At 31.0% G+C, this 24,244-nt stretch overlaps 1 protein-coding gene across 2 annotated transcripts in view; it reads right to left on the minus strand.

Moving 5' to 3' along the window:
* Positions 1 to 23,894, minus strand: part of LOC118203140 (tetraspanin-13-like) — a 36,094-nt gene extending 12,200 nt beyond the window's left edge. Inside the window, exons 1-5 of one of the 2 annotated variants that reach the window (XM_035375396.2) lie at positions 23,672 to 23,890; positions 18,159 to 18,326; positions 17,596 to 17,814; positions 3,626 to 3,757; positions 1,481 to 1,581 (exon numbers count right to left, since the gene is read on the minus strand). In XM_035375396.2, coding sequence (XP_035231287.1) covers positions 1,507 to 1,581; positions 3,626 to 3,757; positions 17,596 to 17,814; positions 18,159 to 18,326; positions 23,672 to 23,731 — 654 coding nt within the window. In that variant the 5' untranslated portion in view covers positions 23,732 to 23,890 and the 3' untranslated portion in view covers positions 1,481 to 1,506. Of the gene's footprint in view, positions 1 to 1,480; positions 1,582 to 3,625; positions 3,758 to 17,595; positions 17,815 to 18,158; positions 18,327 to 23,671 lie in introns of both variants that reach the window. The other variant, XM_035375395.2, reaches the window with a different exon arrangement.
* Positions 23,895 to 24,244: the final 350 nt, after the last annotated feature.

The following is a 24,244-nucleotide window of genomic DNA, read 5'->3' on the forward strand; positions in this document are numbered from 1 at the left end:
AGTAATGTTATAATCATAAATAGTATGATAAAATGAAACAACATGTACACAGACCAGAAAAGGACACTTTGAATTTCAAACAAAACTCTTTCAGTTAATATGGAAAACATACAAATTTGAAATTTAAAATTGAAGAATATTTAGTTAACTTAGAGTAGCAAAACTGCTCCTTGAAGAAGAGAAATTCACATCATTCTTTCTCAAAATGCATACAACTTTTTTATAAAGCAAACATAGATCTATGTATTAATATTTAAATCCTTTCAACTGTTATATCTCAAAACACAGAATCACTGGAATATAAAATATTGGAAGCCAAAATTTAATGTAACATTTAACTACCCCAAAAAAATTTAATACGAACTACAAAAGATTTTTACATTAAGATATTATATACTTGATACTTAATGTCTTCATGTTCAGTGTATATACAAAGTGCTTGGAAAATATATGGAATGTGTTTGACAAAATGGCGCATCGAGATTTTACAAGATGCTGCTGAACCGAGAACAAAAACTTTCAGCTGCTATAAATCATTATCCTTTACGTGGATTATAAATGTTATGCATCGCTATATGAACACGTAGCTCACCGACATGAATTTGATATATCATGCTGTGATAAAACACAGCAGCTACTAAAATGGTACAATAAAATGATTCCCTCCATTTCAATCTGCAGTCCTACACGTAAAATGTGTGTAAGCAAACTACTCTTTTGTCTAATAATGTACAACACTTGAAATCTTAATGATAATTCACCCCAGCTTTTATCTCTCACTCAATGGTGTTCTGTACTACCTTAATGCATCATTTGTTTTACAGACATTTGTTTCAAGTATTTGATACACACATTCCATTACATTTCTGCCACGTTTTCCAAGCACCTTAACTATTTATAAAAAAGAACATTATTTTAGCTTTAATTAATTATCAATAATTGTTAAAAGCTATTGATACATAAAAATTTAAATTTTTAAATTTAAGAACAATCAGCTGCAGTTAATTTTACATTACGTTCATTATGTGAAAATGCAATGAATAAACAATAAGAATATAAGCTTTATAAATAGTGATGAATAAAGGTGCTTAAATTATAAATATGAAATATGCACACTCAATACTTGCACATCTAAATTAAAACAAGCAGGGGAAGAGAACAACTTCTCATAAGTTCTTATTATACCTTCAAGTTATCCCCAAACAGAAATCACTATAAAATAATATAAAAGGCAGCAAAATACTTACACTTAATATCATGCAAAATATTAATAAATGAAATGCTGCAAAAACTTTTATTAAAATTGTAAAATGAAAGAAAGATTAAAAACAACAAAGTGCAAAGCATTTACTACATAAAAGCTATCTCAGAAGTCTTGCTGTATGCAGATATGAAAATGAGAACAACAGATACCTATTTCAAGTGTTAGCAGGGTTAATAAAAGCCATCAAACAATGGAAGTGTTAGTTAGTTATCATACCTTGTAATACTCATAGAAGGTTAGTTTCACAAAAATGCATGTGGGTTAGAACGTGGATCTTTCTGGTTACGATATCGAACTGTCAACCATACCCCAATAAACTGAAAATAGAGATTAAGGATATAAATTTGTATGATGATAAAGGCCTACTACAAATAAGTACTACACATCTGTAATATAATAGAAAAACTCAGAATACTCATTCTAATACTCTCTGATAGGCAAAAGTGTACACCTAAAAACAAAACAAATAATAATTAAAAGTACCATTATTTGTTTTAAGAAATTTCACTTAAGGTAACCAAGCTTCAAATATACTGTTTCCTCTGAATTAATGCTGGAAAAATGTGGCTGAAAATACTGAGGGCTATATGCAGCTTTTAATTATTACTGCAATATTTCTGGTTATTGAACATTATGCACAAATTAATTTTCTCTTAGCATCTACATACAATACGGATGTGATTTTTAAGTCAATTTGATGACAAAAACCACCAAAATGAAACTTCTACAGCTCTATATACCGCCTGCCTCATATATAAATTTTATACACTTCATAGACTTTCAAAATATATCTAAAAATTATTGTTTTATAATCTTTATTATTCATATTTATGACATCATCTATTGTAACTAAAGTTGTTAGCTAGTACATGAATACAGAACTTCTTATAAATCAGGATACACTGAGAACGATGTTTTAGTAAAATAATTTGGTAATTCTATTGAGAACTTCAGGTTTAATCCAGATGTACAAGCTTAAGCTTTCTATATAGATGAGCCACTAATACATTTTGCCCAGTATATCAGGATGATATGAGAAAATTGTGCTGAAGAGTCAGTAGACTATACTGTACTGGATGGGAAAAGGTACTAAAAGCATTGTGATTTTGAAAGCACTGTAGCACTTAAGGATGTTAAAGTCTATATGAAAATGCTGAAAGCACAACAATGAGGTAATGAGGACAGCAATTTCAAAGCAATAAATTACATCATGGTCTTTAACAACAAAACGGAGTGGCTCCGATAAGCAACTAGAATGAATAAACTGTTGTGGTGCCATCTATATTGAATAGTATCATTAGCCACTTCAGCAACAGAACCCACATTGAGAATCATTTACTATAAGCTCATATACAAGTCATCATGCCAGAAATATACTTTAGGTTTGAAGCTAAATCAGGAAGGCATGTTTTCTGCATAAACATATCAATATATATATATATATATATATATATATGTATGTATTTTTAGAACAGGTTATAATGCAGCATAAATATATATATTCTATTATATTAGTTAATATGTAAGCTGTAAATAACTATAAATAAAAAAAAAAATTGGTCATCATAATAAATCATGAAACAGGAATATTAAAACAGTGTTAAAAGTTAGATATTAAATTATTTACTGATAAATTTTCAAAAGATTATCAAAATATTTTTTGACAACTGTATCTTTTAAATCTTTCAATATAAACTCTGCTTGGGAAATCAAAATACGTAATAGTTCTAAAATCACTTTTGAAATGATTTCAAATATACTTTCAGAATTTCTCTGAAAAATTAGTCAACATATAAAAATACTAAAAAACAAATAATTCAGGAAAATCAAAGACAAATTAAATATAAATATGTCACATCATTTCTAAATCTCTTCTTAGTTTGGTAATTAAAATGCTGAACACAAAAAAAGCTCACACAATGAGAGACAGCTAATTTCAACTCAAAATAAAATGGAGATTAATTTATGTCAGTTTCTTTTTTAATTTAATATTAAATTAGTGATATCCTTTTTTATCAATTCTATATTCTGAATTTTTCAAGTAAATGCATCCCATAAAATTATGCATTCATTTACTTTCAAGAATCTAAATACACCTCAAAACCTCAAATTAAGTTAAAATGCGGCATAGAGGAAAATAAAAATCTTGTCAGATTAAAGAAATCACCATGATTTTTATTTAAGTATCAATTGTTATGTACACTACAAATAAATATAAGCTAGCAGGATAATATTTAAAATTTACCATACTGAAAATTATGAGTAAAATAATAAAAAATACATAATTTTAATTATTTTTAAATAGTTAATAAACTTTGCCTATAAAGAAATCAAATAACATCTTTATAAATAAAAACTTACTTCTGTAAAGCTGAAAAACAAGCCAATACCACCACTGATTTTTAGTGCATTACTGATAACACTTTGGAGTTTCTTCCAACATGTTTGCTCACTCTGCTCACACTTTTGAGGAAATTCCTGACAAAATGGAACCTTAAAGAATAAAAAGACTCACTATTTTTTATTCAATATTTATTTTCATTGCTTGCAATCAAGTATTTATAATGACAGACAGGAGTATGACAAAAAATGACATTGCAGTAAGAGGGGGGAAATCCCACACACATGCACAAAAATTCCTTTTATTTCCAAATATGCTTTCTTGTAATCAAAATGATATATGCTAAGAAACATTATAGTTAAAAAGTTATTATAAAAATAAAATACACAATTTTTCAATAAGCAACAAAATTATTTTTTACTCTCTTGAACACATGTCCATTTTTATTTAAAAGCAGTGAAAATAACTTTCATTTCACAAAATACAAACTTATTTCTGTTGAACTAAAATTAAAAGAAGAGATTATATTTTACATAAGTACTGTAAAATATAAGGGTCTATTACAAGACAACAGGCACAGTGGCGTGCGTAGTGAGTTTATCTGGTGCTAGGAACACGATACCTTTTTGGCAACCCCTCCAAAAATATATACAGTCAAAAGTCATTAATTCGGACACCCATAATCCGGAATGATCTATAATCCGGACCTCAAAGCTACAAAATTTCTGCGCATGCGTCGCGTAAGACCTTTACGGCTGCGAATTTGCGTGTGCACGTGTGCAAAATACGTTTACGAATGCGCGTTTAATGTATAATGAACGGAATAAGCTAAGCTAAAATTATCTAATTATCTATTTCAGTTAATGTTGCAGATTGCGTTGTTCCTTAATCTTCGAATTGGATCCGGCTTATTATTTTTTGCAGACTGTTAGAGCAATTTTATAAAAGTAAGCTTGAACTTTCGATTATTTCAAATAGAATTTCCGATATATATTTACTAATATGTAAAGGATATACAAAGCGAAAGTATCTTTCGGAGTCCATTAAACAAAAAGTGGAATTGCTGCAAAAAATGGATAAAGGCATATCCTTTGTTTATCTAAACTTTAACGTTTGTTTATCTAAACTTTGTTTATCTTTAACACCGCAGAGCACAAAGAATTGGAAGTTGATCTGTCAACACTATCCTTATCTTAAGGGCAGATGTTTTTATTTTATTTGGTTTATAATTGCTTACTAAATGTGGTATTTCCTCTCGATGTACTCCGTCTTTGATATGATTTAAATCAAATGCCTCGTCATTATAATTCGCTTCCGATAGCAAAGAAAGTGACAGAGGTTATTGAAAACGAAAAAATTTCGATTGACAAATTAGTCGGTATTCTCGACACAGCAATTATAGGAATTAAACAGCGGAACTTTGTAACTGAACAAGAAATTATGTCTGTTTATGGAATTGAAGAGAATGTATTATCACATAAAAAACGAAGCAACTTAAACAACTTACATTGAAAGAAATGTTTAATAAAGTAAACAAATAAATATTAAGCTTTTTTTTTTTTTTTTTTGTAAATTTTGATACCTTTTAGATCATAATTGTTCTTTATTTTGTAAATTACGGTTTCATATTTTTAATTTTATAATTTCTGCATGCCTTTTTACCAGATTTAAACTGATGATCTATAATCCGGAATCGCTGAAGTCCCGACGAGTCCGGATTAACGACTTTTGACTGTAGTAATATAATATATAGAATATACTCGTAATAAGAATATAATAAAAAAAATCCAAAAACTTTCAGACTTTATATTATGCCCAAAGGAGAGTTTTCTAGTATTTTGTGCATTACCTTATTAAATATCATGTTCTTCGGACTTAACCATAAAATGCAATTCAACAGCAATATCGCAATGAGCATATCTTTAGAATTTCCGATACACGGTCTCGTACGCAGGAGATAAAAATGCTCCCCCCTTCTCTATGCATTCTTCTTTTTATATTAAAAGTTCAAACTTTCTTTTATAAAAAAAAAGTGATATTTTTTGCATTCAATTTTAAAATATGCACTTGTAGAATTTGCCAACGATGGAAGAAACCGCTGTAAAATTTCTGCAGGAATACAATATCTTGCTGCAAAATCACTGAAGGCAATAATTGTTTTGAATCTGTTACTAAAACACCACTAAATTTCCACCAGAACAAAAGTACCCAGCTTGTAAGTAGACTTATTTTTTTATTTTTAGATAAATACCTAATTAGAATATAAAATATATATGTAATAATACTTATGCATGTAATAAGTAAATATTTTACAATTTCAAAAGTCATCATTCTTTTTCATCAGTAAAAAATCGCCAGTGGTTGCATTAATATGCAAGTACCAAAATAAATAACCTAAGATATATATTTTTTTATGCATAGAATATTACATCACAGTCAAAATCAGTTAAAAATAAAAACATATTTCCTCGCTGGAAATATCAAGTTGGCAAGTCTTCTCTAGATATATATATTATGACTTTCTTCGAGAAACTGATGGTTGGGATCTTCATAGGAAAGAAATTGTAAACTTTCTATTAAGCTCTGATATGCTAATAAAATTATTAAAAGAATAGGAAAAGTCAAACAGGAAAAATAAAAAAAAGAATAAAAAGAAATCTGTTTTGATCATCTGCATTAACTTAATGAAATCTTAAAAACAGCTTCATTTTATTTAATCCAAGATGAACAAGTAAACTGTTTAAATGGAGTTCTTCCTTTCTGAAATTTTTATACAGTATAAAGTGCGTGATCCGGACGTCCATTATCCGAAATGATCTATAATGTGGACCTCAAAGCCACAAACATTTTTTGTATCCTTTACGCATGCGTTTGGGAGTATGTGTCTCCAGATAAGTTTAAAAATGTTTGGCATAATTTACAGCCAGCTACCATATTTCATGGTGAGGACTATGAAGATGATAGCTGTTAATTTGAAGGTTTTTGAACATTGCAAACTAAAGGTGAAATTTTCCAGTTATTGGATTTTGTAAAGAAATGTGGAGAAGCGGTAATAAATGATGATATAACAGTAGTTTTTCATTACGACAACAATGCCCCAATCATCAACCAATAAACAGACGGAGAAATCTGTAGTATGGTTCTAGATCCAGAAACTACCACTTCCGATAATGAAGAAAGTGACAGAGAGGTTATTGAAAATGAAAAAATTTCGATTGACCAGTTAGTCATTCTTGACACACTGAACAAGAAATCATATCTGTTTACAGAATTAAAGAGAAAATATTAGCACAAAAAAATGAAGCAACTTAAACAACTTGCATTGAAAGAAATGTTTAATAAAGTAAACAAATACATATTAAGCTCTTTTTTTTTTTTTGATACCCTTTAGATCATAATAGCTCTTTATTTCATAAATTATGGTTTCATATTTTTAATTGTGTAATTTCTGCATGCCATCTTACCAGATTTAAATTGAGGATCTATAATCCGGAAAAACCCTAATCCGGATTACGGACTTTGTACTGTAACTGAAGTTATGCTCTATAAAAAAATTTCTTTACTTGATTAGATGGCATTTATGTATTACTGCTTAGTAAAAAATAGTAGTCATATTAGTAAAAATTGTGAAAGTTTCAAAATGTGCCAAATTCTGGCAACCACATGCATAACAATTCTTTTGGGAAAAATATGCACAAAATTCTTCAGTTTTAACATCTGACGTTGCCATATTCATATGCATTTTTTCATTACATTCTAAATTCAATGGTTTTATAGATAAATCTTAAATTCAGTTTTAAAATATATGTTTATGGGATTTGTCATTATTGGAAGGACCTGCAGTAAAATTTTTGCATATTTTGCTGCGCAGTCACTAAGAAAACAAATGTTTGAGTCTCTTTTTAAAACAGCTGCCACGAAATTTCCACTACAACATAAGAAATAAAAGCCTATGTGTAAGAAAGTTTATTGATTATTTTTTAATACATATCTAGTTATGATGTCTAATAATATGTTTGTATAGAGAAAATATTTTTTTCTCATTCTTTTCTCTCTGTAAAATTTGCAAAATGCACCAAGGTTAAGGCACTAATACGTAAATACGGACTAAATTTTGAAATGCTTACCAAAAAGCAAAAACTGAAGTCATACATTTTTAAGCTGAGCAATGGTTTAATAATTTAAATTAATGTGTATATCCTAAATTCCCAAAAGCAGTACAAATAGGAGCCAATTTTCTTTAGAAAGTCCTAACTGGATAATAAAGATCTTATTATGCAAATAATCTTCGTGTACTTTGTCATAACTAATTAGTTTTGGTACTATTCCGTTTTGAGGACCATAAAAAATCACCAAATTATTGTTGATGCCAGTGCTGCCAAAAATAATTGCAGCAACCCTAATGCAAGACAGGAAGTAAAATAGTAAATAACTATATAAGATTATTGTTTTAATTTAGATAAAAGGTTAATTTCATGTAATATTTTTTATTATTATAATTTATATAAAAAAGGCACACTTGCCAACCTATGACACTCAAAAATCAGGAGATTTTTTTTAAGAAATCGGGAGATTTTTCACAATGTTAAAAAGACTTTTTAAATAAGGAAAATATAGTTTTTAATAATGAATTAACTTTAAATAGTAACTAATTCTTAAATGCAAACAACACAAAAATACCTTACACATAAAAAACATTTTTATTACTTGCATCGTTTAACAAAACAAAACAAAAAAACCTTTAATCAGTTTTTGTACAAATGGTATAAACAGTGGCAGATTTTGCTTTCTTTAAGAAAGAAACTTTATAATTTTGTTCATAGCAATTGCCACGTAGGCCTGCTTTCACTAATAAAAGTTTTCTAATGTGTCATCACTAATCTAAATTTAGTCCTCGTTTTCGCAACAACACTGAAAATCCTCTCACACTCTGCATTACTATGGGGAACTGTCAAGATGGCCAACATAATTCTAGACAGTTCTCTATAGTTTAAAATTCCATCAGCATCTTTCAGTTTTCCAATTAAACTCCACTGGGTGTCAATCCTAGTTGATTTTATAACTTCATCCAAGTTTTCTAATTGTAAACTGCTATTATGCAGCTGTTGGACCTGTTTCAATTTTTCCTCCTTTTTAGAACTCCTTTCAAGATTATAATAAATATCAACAATGTGTTCATCCACATTTATTGGTAAAGAAGCTACTCCTTTTTCAGCTGCTAAATTTAAGAGGTGACAGGTGCACCTCATAATCTGCAAATCTGAAATTTTCTTTCTGAAGATGCCTGCAACACCAGTCTTCAAGCCTACCAATAATGGTGCATTATCGGCACCTAGTGCTAAGCAATTATCCAGAGGGACTGCATTTTCTTTTAAAGTTTTAATAATTAACTGTGCTATATTAAAGCCTGTCAAATGTCCTTCCGAAGTGGGGACAGAAAGTAAACTGCACTCAATTTCTGAAGACTCTGGATTAAAAAAAGAAACAACAATTGGATACACTTTTGAATCCGTATTATTGCTTCTATCCGTAGAGAGACAGAACGGAGCTGTTTTAATGCGATCAATAACTGAAGATTTATTTTTCAAATCTATTTCTTTAACAACTGCACCTCTTTTGGTTCTTGCACTTAAGTATTTCTTAGCGATTTTACTATCAGGAAACATTTTTCTAAATAAAGCTGCAGCGTGATCCGATGCATTCAGTGACAGGTTGTGCTCCAGTAAAAAGGCAGAGAACAGACATTCTGCATTAATAACTTTTTGGTTTTTTGTTTCCGAAGAAAAATTTTTTTTTTTTTTTTTTTTTTTTTTCAAAAACAGCTCATGTTGCCCTTGTGTTTTTGTGTACGCACATGTTTGAGACCATCTGCCCTTCCACCATGCGAAATCGAAAAATCGCAACGACAGGCGGTACACATCGCAAATTTATTACATTTGCTTGAGGAAATAATGGAAGGAAAGTCAACTGTGTACGATTTTTGAAACGTAAACGAGTATTTCACCTTTCTCGCAGACATAACAAAAGATGATAATTTCTAAAACTATTTCCCAAAGGCATGTGTACTCACACAACTCAGGACAAAATGACCGAAATAACTAAAGAACATCCAAATAACAGCTTGTTTTGTCCTCATTGGCTAATATATGCCAGATGACACGCAGTGGAGCACGATGCCCATTGGAGAACTGGAGAAGGACGTTTCTGGATACATATATGCTCTCACTCACAAAGCAGAAGTTATCTAATTCGCAAGGTTTTGTTTTAGATATAATCTAGAGAAAATTCATTTGCTTCGGACGTCCAAAATCACTTTTTTTGTTCATATAACAAAGTATTAAGCCAAGTTCCATAAAAATCGTGAGAAATTTTAAGAATAAGAAAAAGTCGGGAGAAATATATTGTAAATCGGGTTGGCGGGAGAGCGGTCGAAAATCGGGAGAGTTGGCAAATCTGAAAAGGATAAACATAACTGAATGGATATAACTGAGTGGCTACCGAGTTATCGCTAAAGCATTATTTCATCTCGTTGGTTGTTCAAACATAATTTTCTATAATGAATGATGCCTTTTCTTTGAAAAAAATCTATTGCAGACTTTTCGTCACTGGGCAATTCCCAAATTGTTAAATGCACAGCGTTATCAAAAAAGGATTTAAAAATTAAACTAGTATTTCAATGGCGTCTTAAGAAATATAGAACTATCTAAACTTACGCAATTTGAAATCACTGTGTACTGTGGACTTGCTGGCTGTCAAATGGGTGTGTTTGCTAGATTTGGTGCTTTTGCGCATACATTTTCGCTGCAATTTTTTTAGGGTCCTCAAAACAGAATAGTACCATAGTTTTATATTTTTATACTTTTTATACATTTCCCCTTCGAAAATTAACACTTTAAGAAGTTAATTTTTTAAACACAAACTCTACTCATTATGTTTTACATTTCATTTCATTCAAGTTTTGAGAAAAAGTATCAAGCTCAGTTTTTCATTTATCTTACATGCCTTTAATCATTAGGCTCTAAAGTAACCTTCCCACACACATGTGGGTATATAAGAAAAGAATAACTGCAATCTGAATATTTAGCAGCTCAAGGTGTTTACCATTAAAATTTCAAACAATCATCAAAATATTTAATCCTAAAACTTTTAATATAAAAATCCTAAAACTTCTTTTAAATAGTACTTTAATCTCTCATGAGAATTCCAATTTACCATCTAAAAACAATATTATGCTAAACAGTTATGGTTAATCATCCAGTTTAAGAAGAATTAATCCCGCAAGAATTCAAGATAAAAATAAAATAAATCAAATTATTTAAAACAAGCTGTTAAAAATAGTGGTACTCTTCTGTTATCAGGTCCGGATTGAGAAATGTATGCATGTATGGATGCGTGTGCGTATATGTGTACATGTATACATACACATATATACATACGTACAAAATATATATCGGGTTTTAACGAAAGTTTCTCGCCACCACAAATATCGTCTGTGCAAAGAATTTGCATTAGTATGTTTAATCTTATTTTGTCAAACGCTTTTTGGAATTTGAAAAAAAGAGACTTGCTTTAGAACACACTGTATAGTGAAATTTGTAAAAAAAATATTGTTATCATTGAGTGCAAAGTATCTGAAATGGAACTATCACGCCACCAGATTAGTACCATCATTTATTTCCAGTTCTGTTGCAAAAATTCAGCTGCAGAATGTCACTAAATCATGTGTACAGCTTTAGGTACTAATGTTGTATTATATGACACTCTGAAGTTCAAAAGCAAAAACTCTGACATTCAAGAAGCACAGCACTTTAGCCAGCCTACTGATCTTGATGAGGCCCATCTGCATGAACTTGTGGAAAAGATCAATCAGTATGCAACCACTCGAGAGCTTGCTAAGGAGTTAGACGTTAGTGTCTAGTCTATTACTCATGCTATGCATCACATAAGATTCACATACAAGTTTAATTGCTGGGTGCCGTATGAGCTGACTCAAGCAGATAAGGACAAACATGTTTGGGCTTATACATCTGCTCGGATCATCACTTGTGATGAAACATGGATTAACCACTTCCCTGTTTTACGTTCGGGTACTTGAAAAGGGGCCTTCCCTGTTTTGCCCGAACGCCGCTCATGCGACTGATTTTTTTCCTCTACTGCAATGATTTGCCCAAATTTTATGCTTGATTAGTTTGCAATGCTTCTAACAGATGGCTCTAGTAGTCCAGTAAAGATCTGATTGCAAATCCGGTTTCTAGTTTATCTTTTACGTGGGAAAGTTGCCATTTCGTTTTGACTCAATCTGTTTACTATACACCTCGCTGCAAATTCTATTTCTTTTGAAGCTGAAAAGTAGAAGAATGAGTGATTTTGAACATCTCATAACAGATGATAACTCTTACAGTGAATCTGAAATTTCTATAAATGATTCTGGAAGTAATGAAAGTTTGTTTTCGACTTTTGAAGTGATGAGGAAACGGAAAGTTCAGATGACCTAACTCAAGTTCGAAACTTTTGTGAACTAGATATAACAAATCCTCCTTTACCTCCACCTCGATTTCCATTCACAGCAAATCCAGCTGTTCATGTAAATATTGTTAAATATCTAAGTAATGGAACTCTACACTTTCTTGATATTTTCTTTGATGATAATCTTCTTGAAGTTATAGTTTCTGAAACCAATAAATATGCAGATCGGACCATTCAGAGTAGTAATCTACGAAGGAAAAGCAGAGCAAAAAAAATGGGAACCAACAACAAAGCGCAAAATTCAAGTGTTTCTTGCTTTGAATATTTTACAAGGAATTGTGTAAAAGCCTGAAGTTGAGCAATACTGGAGTAAGAGACATTCAACATCAACTCCATTTTTTTCCAAAATTATGTCTTACCGACGCTTTTATCTTATTCACCGGTATTTACATTTTTCTGATGATACCGAATTTGATGCTAAAACACATGAGTGTCCAAAACTGAAGAAACTGTGGCCGATCATCAAGGATTTGAATACTCGTTACCGAGAAACTATCACACCTGAAAGAGATGTTACAATCAATGAGAGTTTGATGCTGTACAAGGGAAGATTACACTGGAAACAGTATATACCTCTAAAGAGATCACGATTCGGCATAAAAAGTTTTATTTTATGTGAATCGAAGTCAGGTTATGTGTATCAACTTATTACATACACTGGGAAAGATACACTTTTTGATGATAATTACCAGCATTTGTGCAAGTCCTCTCAAGTAGTGATGACACTTATGCAGCCACTATTGAAAAAAGGATACTGCCTAACGACAGACAATTATTACACATCACCAGAACTTGCAGATATCCTTATCAACCATCAAACAGATATATATGGAACCCTCAAACTTACCAGAAAGGATGTCCCAAAAGAATTATAGAAGAAAAAATTTAAATTAGGAGAAATCTGTGCGTACCAAAGAGGGAAAGTCTGTCTAATGAAATGGATGGATAAGAAAGCTGTATATTATCCACAATACACAACCCTATAATGATTGAAGTTCCATCTTACAAGGATGAAGTCAGAAAGAAACCAAAGGTAGTGATGGAATATAATAATACCATGGGAGGAGTTGATAGAATGGATCAGCATCTCACCAATTATCCAGTCACAAAGAAGAGAGGAAAGAAATATTACAAAAAATATTCTTCCACCTTTTAGATATATCGCTGTGGAATGCATTCGTTTTATACCAAAAGCATGGAGGAAAATACTCGTATTTGAATTTCAGACTTGATATAATTGATTGCCTGATTGAAAGACACGGGACTGTAAATGAAAAAAAAAGGACGACCAGGAATTTTTCCCAATCCCTTACGATTGACTGAAAGGCACTTTTTAGAAGTGATTGCTCCCAGCGACAAAAAACTGAGACCAACGATGCAGTGCTTTGTGTGCTGCTCTAAAAGAAACGATTTCGGAAAAAGAGTGAGAGAAGAAAGTAGATATTTTTGTCCTGACTGCGATGTTGGACTATGCTTGTCACCGTGTTTTAAAATTTTTCATACAAAAGCTGAATTTTAAAAGATATTAGATGTAAGTATAATAATAAATTCTCTCTTCTAATATCCATTTCTGTAAAGTGTTTCCCAGATCGCTTATTTCACCGGAAAAAAGCCAATTTTAAGTAAAAATGTAATTTTTCGTTGTAAATAAAAATTATCATAACTTCATAAATTCAACACTTCTGATAGTTTTGACTCTTGATTTGAGTTTCTATAATCGATTTTAAAATAAAATTGTTTTTGAAAAATATGCTTATTTTTTGACACAATATGTCAGAAAAAAGAGACTGTTAAGTGGTTAAGTTCAACAATACAAGCCAAAAAGGGGGTTGGTCTGAGCCCGTCGGCAGCATCACAAAGCACAATTTGACTAACAAAAAGATCATGCTTTGTATCTGGTGGGACTGCTGTGATAAAACCCTTGACAGTAAGGTGTACAGCGAGATGCTGGTGTGTGCTGATGCTGCTATCAAGAGAAAACATCGAACTGATTTCCTGTGCAAAAAAGGTAATGTTCCATCAAGATAATGCAAGACCACATATATCTGCATTCACTGGCAGGACACTGTATGGAATTTTTTGCCAAACCCACCATATAGCCGTGACATCGCTCCTTTGGACTTCTACCTTTTTTTCACAACTGCAGCTAATCTTGCTGGAGTGTCTTTCATTCTGCACAGGACATACAAAATGAGGTTGATCTATTTTTGGACTCACAGCCACCAAGATTCTCAGCCGAAGGTTTTGAAAAACTAGCAAAACATTAGCAGAAAATCATAGATTTGGGTGGTGATTACTATCAGCACTTTCATGTTTTTTTCCTAACTTTATTAAGAATGTTTTTTCATGGAAAACCTTTGTTACAACCAGATACATGAACACATATATACACACATTTCTGAATCCAGCCCCAATAACAGAACAATACCATACAATAGATATTCAATATGGATTTTGACTTATTTAATTAATTAAAAGATTTAATTATTCAAGATGCAATTATGTATTTATTTCACTGGATTTCTTGTGCATGAGGCTTGCGATAAATATTTTTCTCTAGCGATAATACATTTTGCTTTGCCAAGACATGAAATCTGCGAACTGAAAACAATACATACTTTAAGGAGATTTTCTTTGAAATATTAAAAATATTAAATTTTTAATTATTACAAGCAGTATTTGAACCAAATAATCAGTAATTTTAGATGTATCTAACATATTAGTCGAACTTCTTTATTATTCATCAATAATACAAACTTTGATCGCTGAAATAAGAAAAAGCAAGACTGACATGAAATCAATCAAAGATGCAGAATTTCAAATACTTTGGAAGAGATTATTGTTTGCAGAATCCTAATAATTAAAATGAAACTTCCAGTTCTTCAGATAATAAATAAGATCTATAAAAATAATGCAATAACAGTAGCAGAAGATAAAAATGAAAATACATATTTTATAGCAGATGATGAATAATTACTCATCGATAATACGATCAGTGTTTATAGTTAAAATAATCAGTGTTTATAGTAGGTCTGTGCCCATCAATCAGAACAAAATAGTTTTACTTGATTGATTTTGTTTTTCATATGTTTTGATAGCACACTTGGTTGTCATCATTAGTTTTTCTCTTTATAAAGTTTATAAAAAATAAATAAAAAGTATAGATATTTTAGCACATTTCGATTATCTGAACGCCATCAAAAAGTCATGAACTCATCAACAACTTTGGAAAAATTTTGTAAACTCGATGGAAATTAATTTTTCGGCAAGTTACTGCACAAATGGGAACAGCCATTTTTAGAATGGTGGTATACTAAAAATTATATACAAGAGCAATCAATCAATCAATCAATTAAAAATGCAGGAAACATCACTTATGAAACACTTAGCTTTTCTGACAAAACCTTCTTTTTTGTACTGCTGTTTTACCCCATGTACACAACAATCTGTTTTCACTTAAAAAAAATCAGAAAAACTGCACAAACTCAGCATCACAAAAATCTACAACAGTAAAAACTGGCATGTGCTACAGGTATATTCGAGTTGCCACATAAATACATTCTGGTGACATCATGAATTGCCATATAACTATTTTGGTAACATACTACTTTGCCTCAGGAATACTTTCTCAAGACCTTTTTTGTGGGAGTGCAGATAATTAAAAAATATTCAGTATTCTTCTTTCACTTAATGTTTTACTTATAATGATAAATATGTACTTACTTTTATGCAACATAATTATTGTTGTGTACATGGGGTAAAACAGCAGTACAAAAAAGAAGGTTTTGTCAGAAAAGCTAAGTGTTTCATAAGTGATGTTTCCTGCATTTTTAATTGATTGATTGATTGCTCTTGTATATAATTTTTAGTATACCACCATTCTAAAAATGGCCGTTCCCATTTGTGCAGTAACTTGCCGAAAAATTAATTTCCATCGAGTTTACAAAATTTTTCCAAAGTTGTTGATGAGTTCATGACTTTTTGATGGCGTTCAGATAATCGAAATGTGCTAAAATATCTATACTTTTTATTTATTTTTTATAAACTTTATAAAGAGAAAAACTAATGATGACAACCAAGTGTGCTATCAAAACATATGAAAAAACAAAATCAATCAAGTAAAACTATTTTGTTCTGATTGATGGGCACAGACCTACTATAAACACTGATTATTTTAACTATAAACACTGATCGTATTATCGATGAGTAATTATTCATCATCTGCTATAAAATATGTATTTTCATTTTTATCTTCTGCTACTGTTATTGCATTATTTTTATTGCACATAACAAATGTAAATAAAAAATATTATTTGATAAAAATATATTTCAGAGTGCCCCTTGGTGAAAATTGGCCATTTTTGGCAATTGGCCAGCAAGGCACAGTTTCAAGATGGCCGGCCACTCACAAGTCAAAGAATTGCAGAAATTCTGTGTCCATGTACACATCAATCCATTTTCACTTAAAAAAAAAAAAAAAAAAATCGGTAGACTGATGACAGTTACGCATCACCAAAACTGAACAAAATTTATAGCCAATTGAAGCTCAATAAACTGCATTTTAAATCAAATTTCTGTGTCTTCAGTCTGTGGTACACAAAATTCCTTAACAGCATCCAAAACCGTTTTAAAATTATCTGAACTATAATATTGCCGAATCTGAACTGAATAATAGATGAACTGAATAATAGAACTGCCATCACCACATAAATTCACAAAAATAAGAGTAAATAATATCCTTCATAATGCCGGACTGTCGGTGGCATTTCTTGCGACAAACCTATTCAAAGACACCTGAACACTCTTTACGCTAGACCATATGCAATTCCTTCGTACAAACAGGACACTTACGACTACTAAGTAAACCTTCGTTTACACACCAGTCAATTAATGCTTTTTTTCCCCCTTTCATCCCAAATCATACAGAAACTTCACATTAATCTCATCACATACCATCATTTTGTGGTGTACAGCACAAAATAAGCAATGTACTTTCTAACTGACATCCAATGCAGAAATAAGCCCTTAAAAATATTTTCCCATCAGTCAAATTTACTGCAATCACATCATAATAGTTTTTCTTATAACATTCAACTACTCAGGTTACCATACGTGAAACAACAATTTGGCGATAAATGAAACTACAACTTGGCGATAATCCAAGGGGCACCCTAAAATATAGAATAGCCCATTACTTTTCATACCTCACCTATAAAACAACTAGATATATTTTTTATTTGTTTATTTAAAACATTGATTTGTTAAACTGAATAAGATTTAATTTAATAGATTAATTCTTATTCAGTTTAACAAATCAATGTTTCAATTGCCATAAATTAATCCATTAAATTAAATGCTTTTAATTTTTTTTTTTTAAATTCACACAAGCAGGTTCATAATTAGCACTATGTTTAGAGAAACTAAGTTATATCTCATATAAGAAATTCAAATGTGAAAAACATACTGCAACACATGATCCTTGTTTCATTGGATCATCATCAGGTAATGTTGCATTTTCAAATCCACAGCAATTGAAATACTCCTGAGTTTCTTTACGAAGTTCCATAGATGCTTGTCGCCATCCTTCAGATGCAAGTTTGTGTTGCTGTTCCTCATTAAAAGCAAGACAAGCACAAGCTATACCAAACTGTGCTACAAACAGCATAAACAAAATTATCATATACTATAACTCGTTAAGGATAGGACAAATTCTCAGAAGACATGGCTAGCTATATGGGTTTAAATCTTTTTAATACAAAATAAATTAAAATGAAAGGCATATCATGTTTACTTACCCAAAGTATTGATTAAGCAATGTTCTATGGATTATTCGTGTACTTTTACTCCATTTTTGAACGTAAAATTAAACATTTTTTTAATGAAAAATGTTTTTAGATATATGTTTAAAAATATCCTTAAATTACAAAACTATTTCTAGCAAAATGAACATAATATACTATCAATAATATTAATGTCTTACAAAAGAACATCTCTGGTTAATTAAAAATTATTTAAATCAAAGGATACAAAAAATAACAAAACTTGACTATGCCTGATAGCACCAATGAGGCCCATAAGAGATAGAAAAAAGAGAAAAGCTCCACATGCCATAATTCCACCAACAATGGCCAGACTGGTAACAAAACTTGCAACAATGCCATAAGCAGCTACACCAATCAAAATAAAAGAGACGATCTGGAAATATATACTCTTATGTTACATATGTTAAAAAACATATTTTTTGATTTTGTCATAAAGACCAACTTTGCCATTAAAACATTATTACAGTAGCTAACAATTTATTATTTTAAACAATTTTACTCTCGTATGTAACATATAACAGAAATACTATACCAACTCGTGCATTTCCCTCTTCCATTTAATTAATTTTATTACTTGAAAATCATGAAGAGAAAACAATGGTATATTCATCACATTGCAGCACTTAAAGGAAGAAGCTCTCTTTATTTTCGGTAGATAAAAAGCATATATAATTATATGTATTTATGGCTAAAGTGCAGAATCGCCCACTTATTTGGCGCATTGTGTTTGGCGCTTTTTACGAGATTGATAAATGCGCAAATGGTACCAAGTCAATTTTGCCGTTCTGGAAGGCGAATTTCAGAGCATTTTCACGCATGCCCAGTACGTATTTTGAATTGAGAATTTCTTGTGAGTGCAAAATTCAGAGCATTTTCGCACGTGCTCAGTATGCATTTTAAAATTTATAATTTCTGATTGATGTAGACGATAATAGATGGTAGAGGTGCAGTTATTTTAAACAATAATTCGAGAATTCATTACTTTTCATTCTTCGGCTGAGTGGAGTGGATTCTTTGGTACTTACGTATTATCGCAACCAGGTTGGCGCGATTTGTAAGTTTGAGTAAAAAAGTATGAATAGAAAGAAAATGTACATTTATTAATTACAGATAATTTTTAATACAGTTTTTTATATTATTTTGTTTTAAAATATAAAATAGCAATTAAACCCTTCCGGTTTCGAATTTGAATAAGTTGCAGAATTATTTTTTCGGCGGAAATCTTTTGGCTATTGCTTTTAGCACTGATTGAAAACCTTCTTTGCCATTAACAGCTTGAGCCTGGCGCCATATAAATTCGATAAGGCATGAGTCAAGATGATGACGGGCTGTTCCTCTCTGTTTTTTGTTGCGCCATTTGGCTGAGCCCCTAGTGCGCTCTACATGTTGTGTGTGAACGCTCGTGTTGGGATCCACAAAGTTATATTTGTGATTAACAGTTCCATGCAGAAAAACAGCATTTTCAAACTCACTTGTATTGTATCCTTTCCAGCGATCCGAATAAATGATGCTTCCTTCCTTGATATTTTCGCAAATTTTTTCCATGAGGGTAATGGCGCTTCTGTTAGGTACAGTAACCAAAAAAGTCTCTTTCTTTTCTCAGCAAATTCCACCGAAAACCCATTGCTGTGGTAGTACACGCCCAGTGTTATTTTTTCTTTTTACAAAACTACATATAACACGTAGGGTTGCCGTAAGTAGGGTCGCCAAATTTGGCGATTTATGCAAATTTTGGCCTGGTTGCGTTAATACGTAAGTACCGATTCTTTTTCAGGTAAGTGAAAGTATTATTTTTCAGTGTTTTGTAACGATTTTTAGTTTTTAAAAGTATATTTTTGTAAGGACTTGATTTTCATATTTTAAAATTTTTTGGAAGTATTAATTTTTCACGATTTTGTAAGGATTTTATGTTCTTTAAACTTACCATGTTTTTGAAACGATTTAAGTTTTTAAAGTTATTAGGTTTTTTGGAAAGGATTCATGTTTAAAAAATTTTCCACTTATTTGTTTGCCGCTTTTTACAAGAGTAAGAAGAATTGGATTTTTGTCAATTTTCTTTGACTTTTTAAGTGAAAATAGGTTGATGTATACATGGATAAAGTCAAGACAGTGTGCAATGCCATTTTTGTGCAATTCTGGGATTTTTTCAAGTAAAAATAGGTCTATGGTTACATGTATAAAGTCGAGACAATGCACAATGCCATTTTTGTGCAATTCTGGGATGTTTTTTAAGTAAAAATAGGTCGATGTGTACATGGATAAAGACAGTGCGCAATACCATTTTTGTGCAATTCTGGGATTTTTTTTCAGATGAAAATAGGTCGATGTGTACATGGATACCGAGTTAGTGCAATTCTTAAAAACACGTCAAGCAGTGGGTTATTCTGCACTTTTTATACGTGAATGTATTTTATTTCTTCAGTGTTTTGTAACGATTTGAAGTTTTTGAAGCATACTACGTTTTCTTAACCATGTTTGTTTTTTTTTTTAAATTATTAAGCTGTTTTTAAAGGATTTTCAGTTTTCAAAATTTTGCTTCAACTTTTATTTTGTATTTATTTTAACTGTTCGCCATTGCAAATGACACGCCTTGCGTAGTGTCTTCTGGAGGAGTTGCAAATCCAGGAGACAAGACGCAAGAGCGCATCAAGTTGGCGATTTTGAAAAACGCGCCAAGCAGTGGCCGATTCTGCACTTTCACCTGTATTTATATTACTACATATTTCATAGTAAATTATCTTCAATCTGTTTCTCTTAATTCCACATTGTACATTATTACTTGTCACTTAAAGTGCAAGTAAAAGGTTCTGGTACCCTTCTGTTAACGCAGCCACCACACAAGCCTTTGACAATATTTTAAATTTGCACATTACAAACAGGAAAAGTTTTCAAAATTATGGCGATTTATCACAGCAGTTGCTGTAACAAGGAAGTAACAGTTTTTTTGTTAGGGTATGTAATTTCTTATTAGTGATAAATGCTCAGAACCAATAGATTTCAAAAGGATCTAAAGATGAAGAAATACCTTTTTAAGGTTAACAAACTTCATTTACAAAATTCAGAAGTAAGACATAATAAATAATTCTAGGTTACATAAATTAAACAAAAATTTCTTAGTTACTCACTAGAAGAGATCTACACAAGAAAATAATGAGTGAAAGGAATAGCTTGAGTAAATACTTTATGCAGTATACATGCTGAGAAAGTTGGGATTTTGACCATATCGGCAGTTTTCAGATAACCGGCCCTTGGCGATTTGTTGACATCTCGGAAGAGTGCGCGTGCGCCAGATTATGGTAACCCTGACAAGCGCTACAAACCTGCAACCCACTCGGGGAATTTTCCTGAAGGATGAAAAGGGAATTTTTCTGTTTACATAGATTTAGGAAACGTTACGGCAAGACAAAATAGAAGTTGGAAAATCGCAAATCATAATTAGTAGTTCATATTTTCGCAAATCGTTATCGGGTGTTAATCATAATTAGTTCATATTTTCGCAAATCGTTATTAACATCCGATAATGCTAAAAATAAAGCTCTATTCTATTTATGGAACGTTAACGGTAAGACAAAATGATAGTTGGAAAATCGCAAATCAGTTCATGTTTTCGCAAATCGTTATCGGGAGTTTATTTCGATTGAAAAAAATAAAGCTCTATTCTATTTATTCTACGTTTCCTAGTCTATTTATTTCTACCTTTTGTAAAATAAGGCAGTTGCATGACCCCCCCCAAAAAAAAAAATCGCAAATCATAACTAGTTCATATTTTCGTAAATCGTTATCGGGAGTTAATTGCAATTGAAAAAATAAAGCTCTATTATATTTATTTCTACCTTTTGTAAAATAAAAATAGATACCTCAGATGCTAAATTTATGTAGGGAAGAAGTACCAGAAAGGTAAAATACAACTTTTTATTTAAGCTCAATGCTCCTAAAATATATTAGAATATATACAGGTGACACTTGTATATTAAAGTGGCCACCATAACAAAATAAGCTGATTGAATTGCCAATTTTGTAACATGTAACTTTTAAGTATTGCAAGGCACTGTCTGCTTTAATAAGGCTGCTTATTTTATTTTACACATTTATACCTGTAGTTAATTTATATTTGAAATTATGAATAATTCATAAAATGCTGGTGAACAAAACCTGTGTCTATACATAAGAATTAGCTTTAATAAAATAAGTAGCATCAAAGTCTAATAATTTATGCTAATTGCTCTAAAAACCCCATACTTTTCTTCAAAACAGCACTTGAATTATTAATTGTGTTAACAATGCAGTTGCTCTACATTTTTATGCACAGTGCTGTTACTTTCTTTTTTTGGTTCAAAAAAGTGAATGGAATTATACATTCTGAAAATTAGTTCACAGCAATAATTAATCTTTTACTCGTATACAATTAAATTTTCATAATGTAAATTTAAATTAGCTTTATGTGAATGAGAATATTTGATAAATTCTTATGAAATGTATAATATTTTAAACAAGTGCATTTTTAGCCACTGGTTCTTTTTAACTTAAATTCATATGCATTGTTTTGTATGCAAGATAAATAGGTATTCTTCTGTTATCAGGACACGATTCAGAATTATATATATATGCATGTATGGATGAATGGATATTGTTTTGTATGCAAGATAAATAGGTATTCTTCTGTTATCAGGACAAGATTCAGAATTATATATATATGCATGTATGGATGAATGGATATTGTTTTGTATGCAAGATAAATAGATATTCTTCTGTTATCAGGACAAGATTCAGAATTATATATATATGCATGTATGGATGAATGGATGTGTGTGTAAGTGCATACATGCATATATATATACATATACACATGCATACATATGTACATTTCTGAAACTGATCCCAATAACACAACAGTAATAATTAAATAACATCCTGACTACTGGGAATCTGAGGTCAGAACTTTCATTAGTTGCACCTATCACATAACTTCAGAGATATAACTGTATTATATTTTAGTACTTAAATATTAGCTTGTTAATGTTAAAAAGTAGCAAAGCTGAAGAATGCAAATGTGAAATAAAATAAGAATCTTAATTTGGTAAAAGTTTACAATTGAGTGCCCCTTGTTTTTTGGCGATTCTTTTTTGACGCCAAGATCGGCGCCAGGAAGACATAATTTCAAGATGGCCGTTACACAAAACCAAAATAAAAAGTCAAAGAATTGCATAAACTCTATGTCCATGTACACATCGATCTGTTTTCACTTAAAAAAAACATCCTAGAATTGCACAAACTAGGCATTGCGCACTGCTTTAAATTTGTCGATGTACACATCAATCTATTTTTATTTTTAAAAAATCAGGAGGCTAAATCAAAGTTAAGCTATCATAGTAACCAGAAATGAGATTTCATCGCCAAAATTTTACAAAAAATTGTCGCTAATCGAAGGGGCACCCAATTCTACACTAGAGCCATTTGGGTATATGATTGAGAAAAACTGATAATAAAGATCTGAACAAATTAGTACCACGTACAGAATTCAAGTAAAATAGTTTCCAGTATCTCATTTACACATTTCAAAAACAAAGTGATACTTCCAAAATCCCTTTCGCTAAACGGAAATGAAGCATAACATACAAGTTACTGAGAATGAATTATTTAAACTTTGCCTAATATGTAACATAATTTTGTAAAAACTAAAAATGTTACGAAATTTAAATATTTTTTCAGCATACTTACTACATAGAGGAGATTTAATGCTGTTAGAGCATTTTTCGAGCAAGTAAAGCCTCCACACATTTTGCTTAGAGTTTTACTGTTTATATTTTAGAAGTTCAAAAGATAATCTGCAACAGTTCTTAACGCAGAAAAAATTCGTATTCTCTGTTTACCTCAAGGGGTAACCGTATGGGACAACACCTGTATATATATTTTAATTAACTTCAGATGGTGAATAGAGATGAGAATCATTTTTCCTGCTTGAACTGTAGGAATGAAAATTCAATACTTAGCAAAAACAATTTGTTGCTGACCGTGTTTGTTAATAACAAAATTTTTTTCGAAATCAAAAAGTTTTATTTTACTTCAAATAATTAATATGACGGTATGCAAAGTTTGTAAATTATTGCAATGTAGAGTTTTTTATTCCTTCGCACCTAAGCTTGAGTTTTCGCCCATTCGTGCAGAAAGATTAGCGGATGCAAAACAAGACTTCCAGCTTCTTTGGTGTAGCCACGGAATATAATCAAAGTCCTTTCTACGGACCTTGGAGTATAATGATAGCTTTATACTCTGTGGGTGTAGCCATGGTAC

This window comes from Stegodyphus dumicola, chromosome 6 (genome assembly GCF_044657685.1).
Source record: "Stegodyphus dumicola isolate Sdum_Otavi_A_Nest chromosome 6, ASM4465768v1".
NCBI lineage: Eukaryota > Metazoa > Arthropoda > Arachnida > Araneae > Eresidae > Stegodyphus > Stegodyphus dumicola.